Genomic DNA, 14,569 nt, shown 5'->3' on the forward strand with positions numbered 1-14,569 from the left:
AGAGGACTTGTAGAGTTGGTGAACAGATGGAATAAATATTTAAGTGCTGTGACCGGTCAGTTTGGGACTAATTTGCTTCTAACGACGCACGACACAAACTTTATAAATCAGCGGAATCTTAATGTGTACTAAACTCGCTAAAAGTTGCTGTCAGGGAGCCACTACAGTCCCAAGTCGGAGCGTCCTGAAGACTGGTGACAGGTGTGTGTGTGAATCTGTGTGTGTGTGTGTGAGGCAGGGGAGAGTGGGGACAGAGGGAGGGAGACAACTGCTGTTGGTCTGCTGGGAGCAGATGTTGGAGATCTCTGTAAACTGTTAATAGCTGCAGGATCCCATTACCATTAACTCTTTAAAGGCCAAACCCTCCACTGGGGAGAAAAGGGTCTCTCAATGCTCCACTATAGCAGCCTGGTTCATGTTCGCTGAGCTGAAGTTACAAGATGCAAATTCACTGTTTAAATGCATTCTGCTTATTGCCAAAGTTTCTTCTATATTTATGCTAGATGACATTTAAATTTAAGTTTGTGAGAAGAAATCTTTTATTCTTCCTCTTCTAAATGAAAAGTTGAATTAAAAAGCCTTTCTCAGCTCAATACACTCAGCATTCCCGGCTTACAGGAAAGGGGAAAATCTGTTGCAGTGTTCACTTTAAAACAAGAAGAAAATCTTTGAATATTTCTTTTACTAAAAAATGCATTTTCTCTCTCAGCGGTACATAAAGTCTAGAAGCTCTTAAACTTTGAACAGGAAGTCAAAAATTTCCACTGAAAACTTCCACCGGTGCAAACTTGAAAGTGTTGAAAGCTCGGATTAGGTTGTGTTATTATTAGAAATGTAATGTTCTGGCTTTAATATATATAAATGGTTAGTATAAAGCTCCTATTTTAAAATTAAAGAGCTTTCTAACTGCTCTAAAGGTAAGTAAGACTGAATACAGGAATGGGGCCAGTGTTATGCAACGTAAATTATAAAAGACTGTAAAATCTTTACAGGTAAATCTGCCCCCACAACCCCCCCCCCCCACCCCCCGCCTCCTCCTCTACATCATATGATTAAGACTGAGGACTGAGAGGAAGACAGAATGAGACAATAGACAGAAGGATCCTTGAAGACTTTACAATCTCTGGGCACAATTTTTGGATTTGTATGTCATTAAGTTTAAGTTTATTTTGAAGCGAAACACACGTTTTGACTGTTTGAATTCCAATGTTCTTACTGCACTCAGTTTGTCTTTTAATCCTACAGCTCAGGGCCATTAAAGGAACACAAAAGTAAACCAAGCCCTGTTACTTTAAGCAGTGCCATTCCACATGAGAGCCCAGTGTTTAAAGTGAGAACGATGACAAAACTGAGTACAACAGCTGTTTGCTGCACTGCGTTACTGTCAACACCGAGCTATCACGCGAGCACGCATGTATCTGTGCACCAGTCTGATTTCAGCACAGTAGTTTGACCCTCTAAATTTACTTTTGGTCAGCTTAGCCGGGGCTATGAGTGGGCTGAATCCTGCCAAGGGCGTCCAGCTCTGCGGTCTGTTTCCTGACCTTTATTTGCCGTGAGAAGATTCACAGAGCATGTATGCTCTTTCAGCACTCTGCTTCACACTCTTCCAGTTATAGAAATTCACATCGGGGAGCATCGCAACACCCAAAGTGATCTACTGATAGACATACAGCAGCTCCGTTGCTCCAGGAAGAGATTAAAATGCCTGGCTAAAAGGCACTTTGATGGTAGCTGTGGGAGGGCAGAGCATCACCTGCTGCAGGACACATTTGTGAGGATTTAAACATTTAAATCTCAGCTCTGATCCTCTAACCTTCAGGTGTTAACATGTTTGAAGTTAAATCCTCTCACCTTGATGCCTCCCATCCTCTGCTCTCCCTTGAACTCTTTGCCGTTCTTCAGCCAGTGGATGCTCGGCGTTGGGTTTCCGGCCGCGGCGCAGCGGAACTTGACGGTGTTGGCAGCAGGAACGGCCAGAAGCTTCTTATCCATCCGGTCAGGCCTCGTCCAATACGGCGCTTCTGTTGGTCAAACATAAATGCAGAGTGTTGTGTCAGTCATGGAAAACATATCACATGTAAGAATTAAAAAATTGATAGTTTTATGCAGCGTTGACAGTCCAAGCAAAGTCGTAATTCACTTGAGAGATTTAAGTCCAAGTTGGGTCTCGATTCTGTCAGATAGAGTCACAAATCAAGTTTAAAGTCGTAATTGTTTGAGACAAGCCTGAAGTTGAGTTCCAGGTCAAATCTCAAGCCACTTGAGAGAAGTCCAAGACAAGTTGTGAGCATTCGAGACAAGTCGGAAGTCAAGATCCAGGTCCTCTGAGTGTTGTCTCAAGTTATGCTACACTGACAGATCTCAAGTCTTAAGTCATTTGAGAGAAGTCAAAGTTAAAGGAGCAGTCTGTAGGATTTAGTCACATCTAGTGTTGAAGTTGCAGATTGATTACAGAATCATTCAAAGGTACTGAAAACACAAGCGTACTGGGATTTTACACTAATTACAATATACTTATGAATATTATATTTCATTTCTGCCTAGTCTGTTTCTGCTAGATGCCAGTAAGTTCTACACAACCTTGAAAGAGCAAATCACAAGTCAAGTCTCAAGTCATCCAAGACAAGTAACAAGACAAGTTATAAATCGTTGGAGACAAGTCAGAAAGTTCAAAGTCTCTTCAGTTAAGTCGAGTCTTAAATCATTCAGAAGTCCTTCAGGACAAATTAAATCAAGTCAAAGGTCTCTGTAAACAAATTGAGAGTCAAGATGCAAGTTTTTCTTTTTTTTTCTAATGAAGCTCAGACCAAGTGGTTTCATTACATATGGTTCCTGGACTTCATGGCTTAAAGGTTTCATGTATTTAAGTCTTTCGGGAGACAGATCACAAGTAAGTCAAAGTCTTAAGTCCTCATTTTCGTGATTGAAGTTTGACACACGCTGCCAAGAGGTACCACTTTCTTCTAAAAATTATGCTCCTAGCTTTTTCTTTTTTTCTTTCTTAGATGATAGAAATTTTTGGGAAGGACCCTCCAGGAATTCATAGTTACATGTTTTTGTAATTGCTAAAATGCAGCACAGACGGGACAACTTGCTCTTCTGCCCTGTCTTCAAATTGGTCCATCTTGGATGAGTTATGTACTTTACCAGAACAGATGTGAGCTTGTTTTTCACTGGAGGTCTCTCTCCCTCACCGCTCCGACACACCAAACAACATACAGTACAGTACAGATGCTGTTTACAGACACTTTAACGTTAATGATCATTAACCCTACTGTCGTCCTCCCGGGTCAAATTGACCCCAGTTCTTCTTTCCTTCTTTCCTCCCTCTTTCTTTAATTTTTCCTTCGTTCTTCCCCTCCTCCCCGCTGTCTTTGCTCCCTCCTCCTTCCATACTTCTTTCCTCACTTCCTTCCATCCTTCCTTGCTTCCTTACTCCCTTCCTTCCTCCTTTCATTCCTCCCTTCCTTCTCTCCTTAATTCCTTGTTCCTTTCTTTCATCCCTTCCTTCCTACCTTCCTTCCTCCCTTCATTCTCTCCTTAATTCCTTCCTCCTTTCTTTCTTCCCTTCCTTCCTTCCTTCCTTCCTTCCTTCCTTCCTCAAGGAAGCTTCCTTGACCCGAGGACAACAGGAGGGTTAAAGTGCTTTTCAAGACATTTACATACTGAGCACCAAACTATTCATCTAAGAAACATGTCAAACTTTCACCGTTACACTATCGGCTTGGTGGTGGTGAGCTACTGCGCATTTAAATATTATAAAAAAAGAGAGATTTTAATAAAAGATGAGTTTTGAGGGATTCGTTACAAAAGCAAGACACAGACAGAAGCTTCTGGTGGATGTTTACCCGCTACAGTGGGAATCAAATCTTTTTACATTTCGGTTATGAACCTGTCTCTCCAATGTCAAGCCCAACCTGCAGCTCCAAGAGACAGAGTTAAGTGCACGATGTCCCAACAGTGTAAAACACAGTTTGACGGATGTTGAAAGAATGCAAAACCGGTGCGTGAAGCGTCGCGAGGACCAAAAAATAATGCTTATTATCTTCTTCCTCCAGATAACAATGCGAGAGTTCATTTGAATCAAGCGATCCTGAGAGTTTAGAAAGCCGTCAGAGCGATTTATTGAGTTGTATTGAGAAGACGACGGACAAAAGGGAGTATAGCGAGTCAGACAAGCCTATTGTTCCTGCTGTGTGGGTGTGGAGGGCCAGAGCACTGATGCATGGCTCACTCACTCTCTTTATAGGTATGTGTGTGTGTGTGTGTGTGTGTGTGTGTGTGTGTGTCTGTGTGTGTGTCTGTGTCTGTGTGTGTTTCTCAGGACAAAAGCTAGGGAGGTGGCTGACCGGTCATCAGATGTCTCTTTTACTTTCTAAATACAGAGCGAGAGAGAGGGAGAGAAAGAGAGAGGGAGAGGAGAGAGGAGCTAATTACCATCTCAATGTCTGCGTTTGTGTATGTGTGTGTGTGTGTGTGTGTGTGTGTGTGTGTGAGCGCTATCAGACTCGATTCAAACAACAGTTGAGAAGTAATCCTCTCCCTCGAGCATCACACTGGCAGGTTTTTATCTCACCACCAGCACAACACAGGTGAGATGTCGATCAAAGACAGGTTAAAAGGATAAGCCTGGCAATTCTCTCTATTTTTCTTATTGTCAACAATGAACTCATCCTCTCCTCACAAGTATTATGTGTGTATCCAAAGCCTGATACATCTTATTCCTCTGCGTAGACTTCTGTTGTTGTCCAAAAACTATTAAAAAAGCATGAGTCACACCGCCACCACTGGGTAACATCTCCCCCTCCCCCGAAGGCAACAGCTACCGAAGGAACCTCTTTCCTGACAGAGACAATCACACAGCTTGTTTTATTCTTTGGAGCTATTTCTATGAAAACTATGCTAGGCACTGCTATTGCTGTTAAGGAAAATGTCACCCAGTGCAACGGTGTGGTTCACTGGTGGAACAACGGAAGTCTACGGCACAGAGAGAAAAAAAAGAAATATCAGACTTTGGATACACACGAAATACTCAGAAAGTATGGTGGATTCATAGCGCACATGGGATTTGTTGACAGCAAGAAACACGTATAAAATTTCCCGCCTTATCCTTTATAATATGATACCTGTCTGTGATCGTCTCTGATCTACCGCCTGCGTCTGCGTGTGTGTCTGTTTATCATAATACCAGCGGTGTTCTGATATATTTCTGACACACATTTCTTTGGCTCCTGCCATCAAACTTTGGCTTTAGCTTCACAGAGTAATTACAACCAGACCGAGAGAGATTCAGTGATGAAAGACACAGTCGAGTCTTCTTAGAGAGCAAACAAAAGGAATGTTACTCCACTCTATTGAACTGACTATAAACTGTGTGTGTGTGTGTGTGTGTGTGTGTGTGTGTGTGTGTGTGTGTGTGTGTGTGTGTGTGTTAACAAACTCTAATGGAGCAGCTGAGGACTGCTCCCTGCTTGAGTTAGAGACTCCCCAGCTCGCTAAGACAAACACTCTCCACGTGCAACCACACACAAACTGCTTCCACCTTAAAAGGGAAATATCTGTTAGATTTCATTACTTCTCTCTCTCTGTCTCTGCGTATTTGGAGCGACACACCACGCAGCGTGGGACAACCCTCCGAGGAGTCTGAACACATTGTTTTCTTGGCATGGTAATCAGCCGCACAGACACATACACACACGCACACACAGACACACACACACACACACACACACACACACACATACTCTCGGTCAAACAGTAACACACACACACACACAGTTTTTAAACAGTCTCTGTCCTGATGTGTGGTCCTCCTCCTCCTCCTCCTCCTCCTCCTCCCCCTCCTCCTCCTCCTCCTGCTCCTTCTGCTGCTGCTGCTGCTGCTTCTTAACTCATCTGGACCTGAAAACGTCTTCCTGCTGCTGCCGATCCACCGGCCACGATGACGTTTATGACCCAAAATAGACTCCTGTGTGGATTCAGCACAATCTGGCTGCTCTCTTCTCTGTTACATCGCCATGGTTTTCTCCACACTGGTTTATTTTCTGACCTTTAGCTGCTCACTGCTGCGTTTCTGCACGAGATGACCTGCCAATCAAAGTGGGCAACGCTCTGACGTCTTTTTCCTTAAAAGCTCTTCGAGCCATTATGTTTCTATAGGTGGTGAGCCCGCCTGTTTTGACTGTTCCTTACCTCCTTTCTTCCTTCTTTTCTCCCTCCTACCTTCCCTCCTTCCTTCTTTCCTTTCCTTCCTTCCATCCTTCCTTCCTTCCTCCCTCCTTTCCTTCTTCCTTTCTTCCTTCCTTCCTTCCTTCCTCCTTTTCTTCCTTCCTTTCCCCCTCCTTTCCTCCCTTCATTCCTCCTTTCCTTCCTCCCTTCCTCCTTTCCTTCCTTCTTCCTCCCTTCCTTTCTTCCTCCCTCCTTTCTTTCCATCCATCCTTCCTTCTTCCTCCCTTCCTCCCTTGACTCGAGGACAACAGGAGGGTTAAAAGCTCTTCAAGCCATTATGTTTCTATAGGTGGTGGTTAATACTGTCTTCTTCTTCTCCTTGTATCACACCAGATTGTCAACGCATCACTTCCTGTGTGGCAGGAGACTTCATTTTTCCAAGAAAAGCCTTCATCATTTTGTGATGGATTATAGCTCAAGCTTTTTATTCAGGATTTTATCTCTTTTCAGCAAAAGAAAAACCTCAATTTCAAAAGCGGCACATCATGAATTGATTTTCACCAGGTTTTGTTTTTTTTTGCTTTTTTTTGGGTCCCAAAGGCATCTTTGTTCACCATCATTTCTTTGTGTAGTTGAGAGTAAATAAGGTATTTCTTGTGGAAATCAAAGCTCAGAAAATGCTTCACTTAACTGATAGTGAAGAGAAAGATAGGACAAAAACGCATAAGATAAAAACTAGAATAAAAGTCAAAACTCAATGAAATCATAAAAACAATAACTTTTATTGATTTGTTAAATTATGATTTGAAGATATATAAGAGAATATATAGAAATCTTAAATTAATGATACTATTTGGGGCTAAAGGAGCCCTAAATGGTGAAGTTATTTGCTCACTATAAGGACTTTTATTGTGGTAAGTATTGTAGACAAGAGTATACAGCCAAGAGTTTCTGCAAAAAGTGACAATGTGATTCAGAGTCTCAAAGGAGCTTAAATCAAAAAGCTCGAAAGAGTCTTGAAGAAATTCAGTTTCCAGTTTAACAACAGCAGTCAATATTCTGATTTTAGTTTTTAATTTACTCCTCTGTATGCTCAGCAACACACAGGAATCCCATCCCTTGCCTAATTGGCCGGATGGTATTTCCTCAGCAGAGGGGAGTGGGATTTTCTGAGGGGGGGGGGGGGGGGGGGGTGAACACAGCAGATACCCCACAACCCCCACAGGGACAGGGTCTGCTGATAACTCCCGGCCTTGCGTGGACATACAGTCGTCGTAGTGGAAAACTGGTTGACCATAACATCTTCTACGGTGTCATGTCCACCTGTCAGCTGGGGAGGGGATCTCAATCTCACTGGGAGTCTAAAAATACACCACTATATTCCTGTTCTGCTGTTTGTTTGGTTTATGTTCGATAACAGACTCCAGAGCGGCTGCGGTTATCACTGAACACCGACAGGGAGAGGTCGGTCAGCGAGGAGGAGATATGTCTCATTCACACGCACGGAAACTCTCACACCTCCAAGCACGTACACTCAAATTTCCCATTCCAGCTGTACCAGTGAACTAATCAAAACTGTTATATAGAAAGCATAGAAGAAGAAACTCACACAGAGAGAAGCATCTATGTATCTGTGTTTTTGATCACTAAATTGCTTTTATCCACAGTAGCGTCGGTTCTGTTCCCCACATGCACACACTGGGAGCAATTTAGGGTTCAGTATCTTGCAGAGAGATTTGCCGATCAAACCACCAACCCGACAATTAATGGCCGACCACAGCCTCCCAAGGTGGTGATGCTTTTAATCTCTTTTGTTTGTGTGCCTGTTAGTTAGCGGGATATCTCGAAAACTGGAGCAGATATCGTCGATATTTGGTGGAAGGTTAGGCTAAGGGCCAAAAAAAAAAACGATTAGCTTTTGGTAAGGATCCAGGAATTTGTTTAATGCTTTCTTTTCTTGCAACATCGGGCATTTTCTTTGAAGATTTCTAATATTTTCTCACGAACTCCTGCACTCACTCAAACGAAGGAAAATCTGGCACATGTATCCCATGATTGTCGGTCACTGTGTGTGTATATTTTGATGCAGATCCAGATCCAGATTCAAAATTTTCTAAATACTTTCTATTATTGAAATAACAAGTTTAGAGGATTGTACAGGCTTGGCAGTGAATGCATCGTCTGAGTGCTTTTTTTGGTCACATAACAGAGTGTGATTACATTTTCTTTGTATTTGGACTGAGCATTGCCGTTACAAGTGTTCCACACACATGGAAAACACACCCACACGCAGCCCCTAAAGCCCTGTTCACTTTTGCTCTAACTCCTGGCTCTGTGTTGCGGATCGGAGGAGCGTGACTGTGGCTCTCTATCAGCCCAACTCCACTGCAACAGCAATTAGCTGGAGCAGGACCCGCTGCGGTGCCGATCGCCATGGCACAAGGCCCTTCAGCGCACAGACACCGATCTGGGGAAAAGAAGGAGGGGGGTTCTAATTGTGTAATTGTATAATTTGCCCTCACTGACGCCTGTGAGCACACAGACAGATTTCATTACAGATTACACTGGGACTCTTTGAAGGCACGCTGCCCCGGAGGGCCTGCAGGGACTCAAGGCAAACAGAGTCGGAGAAATGGCGGCTGCGGAGCAGCGTAGCGTGGCCCGGCGTCCGGCTCTCTGCTCTCCTGCCAGGGTAAACAAGGAGGCTGCATAGTTCAGGAGCACAGCACAGATTAGGCTCTGTTAACATTCCTCCCCCCTGACACACACACGCGCACACACACACACATACACATACATACACACTGCTTTTACTTTATACAGGCTTCGAGTGTGTACACTGCTCTCCACGCTGCAAAAAATGCTAATTTTAATAACTCAATTTCATCGTGTGAGGGCGGATGAGGGTTTGCGCTCTTTAATTTGGCCATTACAGCTAGAGTTGGTTTTGAAACTTTGGGAACTGTTGCATCTCATTACTGAGTTTTGCCATTTTGAAATATATTCTGAGAGATAAATCAGTCAAATGCAGGTCAGAAAGGGTGAAATATTTTCTACTGATACATGCATCACTCAGATAGGATGACATGTTTTCTGCTGCCTGTTACTATATTAAGTCTCAATATCTTGAAATGCTTCTGAATGAGAATGATCTGTCCACATAGGGACATCATTTCTTTTTTTTCCCACTGTAGTTTCCAAAACTTGAAGAAGAAGATGATTCATTCATTCAATTTAACAGTTCATCTGCATTGGAAACAAGGTTTATATTACATCCCTTAATACGATTATATGACAATAAATAACTAGTCGAGACATTTATAGTCTGTTGGTAATTGTGCATGGTGACTCAAATCTGGTGTCAGTCTCAAGAATTGGTCGATAATATCGTTTGTGCAACACAGCGCCATCTCCGCAGGAATGGCTGTGGCTGCTGGGCTTCTCCTCTCTTTTCCCAGAAGGCCGTGGGAGACAGCTGAGTGAGTTCTGGAGGTTGCCGGAGAATGAGCTCATGACTGCAGCAGCATTTCTGTCTTTCTGTCCGTCTGTTTGTCTCTCCTCTGAGAACTCTGGGCCAGCAGCATCATTTCAACTGGCAGCTCCAGCGACAGCTCAGAGTGACTCAACTCCTCAAATCTCCAATTTCTCATCTTCTTCTCGTCTTTTTTCTTGTCTCACTCTGCAAATTCTCTCTGTCTCGCTGTCAATCAGCAAATGTTTTCTGTTCCCACTCCCTCATTAATAGCGTGACTCTTTCACCATCCCCACGTCTCTATTATCGTCCTCTCTGCATGTGGATGCGGATGTTCTTCCGCTCAGCGACAGGGACTCTCCGTCTGGCTGTGTGGCTCGTCACATGGCTCCTTCCTGCTACAGCCGGCTAATTAGCGGTGGCTTAACGGACATTAAGCACCGATAGGGGTTTAACGTTTCTGGGCTAATCCCTCTCCTTTTGGCCAGGAAATCGGAGCCTCGTATGTCATGAGGTAGACTTACATCCAAAGATTAAGTCCGGCAGTCTGAGGCTATTTACTGGCATTCAGGATGTCTGCAGTAATCTGCTGCTGCTGCCGCCACCTCGGCCTGTTTAGAAAACACTCCAGGCTTTCACCATGAAGTGAAGCTGCACATTCAAACACATTCAGGTTTTACATTGCAGCTTATCCAGAGTGACTTACAGTACAAAGGCAGCAACAGGAAGCTTTCTGCGGTGTAACTCTACAGCTTATTCTGCCTCTTTTTTTCCGTTGTATTGCTGCTCTGTAATCTCTCAGGATAAGAGCATCAGCTGAATGCCTTAAAGAAGAAAAAAAAGGCAAACACGAATAGGAAGCAATGATTTGAATTCTCTGGCATCCAAGGTGAGCAGGAGGATGATGGGATTAAATATTGAAAGTGATATTAACAGACATTCCTGGGTTCATTAATGCTGCAAATGATGCTTGAGTGCTATGATAAGTTACATTTCAGAGTTGATGTCTTGACTTGGAACTGTAACTTCACTCTTATTTTTCCGTTTTTGACTGTCTGCCTTTCTCGAAGCTCACTTTGCATGCTGCCATCGGCCACAACTGCCTCATTAAAATACACATTTCTTTTCTTAACATAAGGAAATCTCAGAGAAACAAAAAAGCAGCAACTCTGAAGAACCATCAACATCTTAAATATCCATTGAAACCTTAACAATATAAACTACCATGACGGCTACGGGGCATTCGGGTTGTTTCAGCAGCAGCAGCAGCAGCAGCAGCAGCAGCAGCAGCAGCAGTCACACTGTCACTGTCTCAGTATTTTTTTTCAGAGTTGAGTCTGACACCTTTTGATTTGGTCGGAGCTTTGTAATGACATTTAACAAAGGGCGCTTTGATTTCGGTTAGGCGTCCGACTGTCTCTCCGTCACCAAGACAGTTCCTTCATTTCGCTTCTGGCACCAATTTTGTTGTGCAGTTAAGGTGAACTGGGACTCGGTTCAAGACATGATGGACCGTTTGACGCTCTTGGCATGTTTTTGGCTGTTTCTCAGTTCACTGTCAAGATGTATACTTGTCTGATCTGATCCTTCGTCTTATAACTATTGTGAACCTTAAAACTACTACAATGTATAAGATCCAGTAGGGAGTTCAGTCTTTTTGCAATGCTAACTTAAACCTTCTCTTTCTTCCTGTAGGTATCTGAGTTCCTCCGTTAGACTTCCTATTGTCTGCCTGAGCCTCACTTCACTTCTATCTCCTCATCTCTTCTTCTCTCACTGTATTTCCACCATTTGCACTCCATTCTCTTATTTTGTTTTTCATCTGTTTCTGACTGTCTGCGCCTCACCTTCCGCTGTCTCCCTCTTGCACGCTACAACAAAGGCTGCACAGTGTGGCGTCTGGCTGGTCGAGAGCCCGCTGAGGGGCGGAGATGCTTTCAGTCTCTATGGAGTCACACTAGCTGACAGAACAGAGCGTGTAAAGTACCGCACAGAGCAAAGCAGAAGCCATCCCTCATCGTTTTCTTTGTTCACCTGCACCTGAACTCCGAATGTCTCCGAGTGCCAAAACAGCTCACATCACAACAGCGAGCTGAGAGGGGTGTTACCCGCCGGAGAGCCAGCGGCTTTTGATCTGTGTGTTAGAGGCGTTTAGCTTAGCGCTCTTGGGAGAAGCTTTAATGTATGCGCAGGAAGACAGTGAGCTGTTATGAGAGTCATATAATTCCAATTACAGATATAAAACTCAGTTTGCAGTCATATAAATCTAATCAGGTGCACAAATCTAATAAAAGTCACATAACTGCCCATTAGAGCACCTTTACGAGGAATTCTGGTTGCTCTGCGGATGTTCGTGTTTATCACAATGACAAGTGAAATCAGTTCTAGGTCTGAAAAAGCAGATTAATTGTTGAGGATACACACACACACACACACACACACACACACACACACACACACACACACACAGACACACAGACACACACACACAAACGGCACAACAAGAGGACTGTGTAACAGAAGATTTTCCGGTTACTTGTTTATTATGTGAAAACTTTTGCTAATAAATGTGAGTCAGGAAAACAAGAATCACCAAAGCAACTGGAACATAAATAAATAATCAGTATAATTTATAATGACAGCCTGGAAGCATATATTTTGAATGTAAGCTTAGTGAATTTGGGGAAAAAGAAAGTTCCCATTCAAAGTACTATTAGTAGGGTTATTTTGTTACCATAGTGACATAAGACAAAAGCCCTTCTTGAAGAATGTATGACCTTTCTACCAATAATCTTTGTTGCACCTCGTTCCTGCAATGATTTGTCACTACAACATTTTTACTGCATACCACGTAATCAATGTCTTCCTCTTGAGTCAATACAAATCTGAATCTGAAGCCTTATTTAAATGAAACTACTAAACCAGCTTCTACTACATCACATTCAGGGATGAAATAAACATATCCTTTTTGAATCAAAGAGTAATTAACCCTCCTGTTGTCTTCGAGTCAAGGAAGGAAGGGAGGAAGAAGGGAGGAAGGACGGAAGAAAGAAAGAAGGAAGGAAGGAAGGAAGGAGGGGGGAGGGAAGAAGGACAGAGGAAAGAAGGAAGTGACGAAGGAAGGTAGGAGGGAGGAAGGAAAGAAGGACAGAGAAAAGAAGGAAGTGAGGAAGGAAGGTAGGAGGGAGGAAGGAAAGAAGGAAGGAAGGAAGGAAGGAGGAAGGGAGGGAAGGAAGGAAAGAAGGAAGAACAGAAGGAAGGAATGGGGTGGAGGAAGGAAAGAAGGAAGGGAGGAAAGAGAGAGAGAAGGAGGGAGGGAGGAAAGAAGGACAGAGGAAAGAAGGAAGTGAGGAAGGAAGGTAGGAGGGAAGGAAGGAAGGAAGGAAGGACAGAAGGAAGGAAGGGGGGTGGAACAAGGAAAGACGGAAGGGAGGAAAGAGAGAGAGAAGGAGGGAGGAAGGACAGAAGGAAGGAAGGAAGGAAGGACAGAAGGAAGGAAGGAAGGAAAGAAGGAACAGTCAAAACAAAAATGAAAAGGTAACAGTGGAGTGATTTTAGCTTTAAAGCAGAGCTGTAGCTTTTTAACCCTAAACCATTAACAGCAGTTAACAGTTCCAACTCTCCTCTTTCAGCAGTCTGTGTGGCAGGTGCTGTTCGTTAAGCTTAACGACGTCGCTCAGGCTGCCTTCAGATGGAAGTCGGGCTACATTTCTGACACGGGAAGTTAACAACACATTACACATGCGTTGGTGTTTAAGTTATAAAGAATATTGTTGCTAGGTGACAAAACAGCTGGACGTTGCTTTTGTTCTCTATTCAGAAACGGGTAATGATTGTTTTTTACACTACAGGAGAAAAGAAAGGTCAACAAAGCGTTGGGACTGAAGGATAAAAAAGGATAATGATTGATGGATAACGATATTAAAAGATTCATGAAGTCATATCCCAGTTTTAGGCAGTTCCAAATTCGGAATGGTCAATTAGTGCTGTCATTAAGGAGCTTTGGTTGGTTAAACTGAGCCATGGTGTAGATCATGTTTAAAAAGGGAAATTATTATTGTCATTGCAAAAACACCCGGTTAATTTCACAAAATTTCAGACTAGACATTTTTATTGTGAGCTCATAATGTTCAGCTTTGATGTATTTTAATCCTTCGGTCTGACCACTTCTTCAACCTTTGATTTTTAAGCCTCTGAAATGTTGCGCCGCTATATAACCAAATGAAACTGTTTAACTTAGACAAAGACAAAGTTATTGAAAAAACAAAAAAGAGTAATTAAGGATTCACCATTTCCATTACCTGCATCTTCTGGATCTTCATCATAATCTTCATCATCACCAGATGACAGAGAGTCTTAAAAAGAAAAGGAAAACAGAGTTACTATTTATATGAATCAAAGGGAGGACATTATGTTGGATCTGTAGCTTGTAGTCATTCATGTAATAAACCTTTTCATGCTAATAAAAAGTCTTTATTCTCTAGACTTCTTGAACCATGATATCCATCAGATAACAAGGAGGAAGAAAAAAAACAACATCTGGCGAGTTTCTAACAAGAAAAACCGAGAGTAAAAATAAAAGCAGGAATTTTGTCAGACAAACTCATGAATGAGTCTACAGTTCTCTGTAGCGTGGCGGCTCTTTCAGATATTACAACCCAAACATTTTCACAGACATTACAAACGAGGGGTCATTAGCGCTGCCGCTGCCGCTTGTGTGAGTGAGTGTGTGTGTGTACACGTGTGCGGATACAAACAGACAAAAACAGCTCTATTCAGCTATATTTGCAACATACGCTGATACTAAGTGTTTAGGTTTGCTGTATCACACATTCTCACTGTGGCATAATAATTATTTTCTATCTAACCTTGAGGTTTTCTGGTTCAGCTCCACAGGTCTGGTTAATGAGAGCCAGATGTTACCTC

At 42.9% G+C, this 14,569-nt stretch overlaps 1 protein-coding gene across 3 annotated transcripts in view; it reads right to left on the bottom strand.

Annotated features, from left to right (window-relative positions):
* fgfr3 (fibroblast growth factor receptor 3) overlaps positions 1-14,569 on the bottom strand; it is an 84,428-nt gene that overhangs the window by 36,192 nt on the left and 33,667 nt on the right. For 2 of the 3 annotated variants that reach the window (XM_053336046.1, XM_053336045.1), the window contains exons 2-3: positions 13,933-13,998; positions 1,855-2,024 (exon numbers count right to left, since the gene is read on the bottom strand). In XM_053336046.1, the coding sequence (XP_053192021.1) occupies positions 1,855-2,024; positions 13,933-13,998 (236 nt within the window). The remainder of the gene's footprint in view (positions 1-1,854; positions 2,025-13,932; positions 13,999-14,569) is intronic. The other variant, XM_053336044.1, reaches the window with a different exon arrangement.

This window comes from Scomber japonicus, chromosome 16 (genome assembly GCF_027409825.1).
Source record: "Scomber japonicus isolate fScoJap1 chromosome 16, fScoJap1.pri, whole genome shotgun sequence".
NCBI lineage: Eukaryota > Metazoa > Chordata > Actinopteri > Scombriformes > Scombridae > Scomber > Scomber japonicus.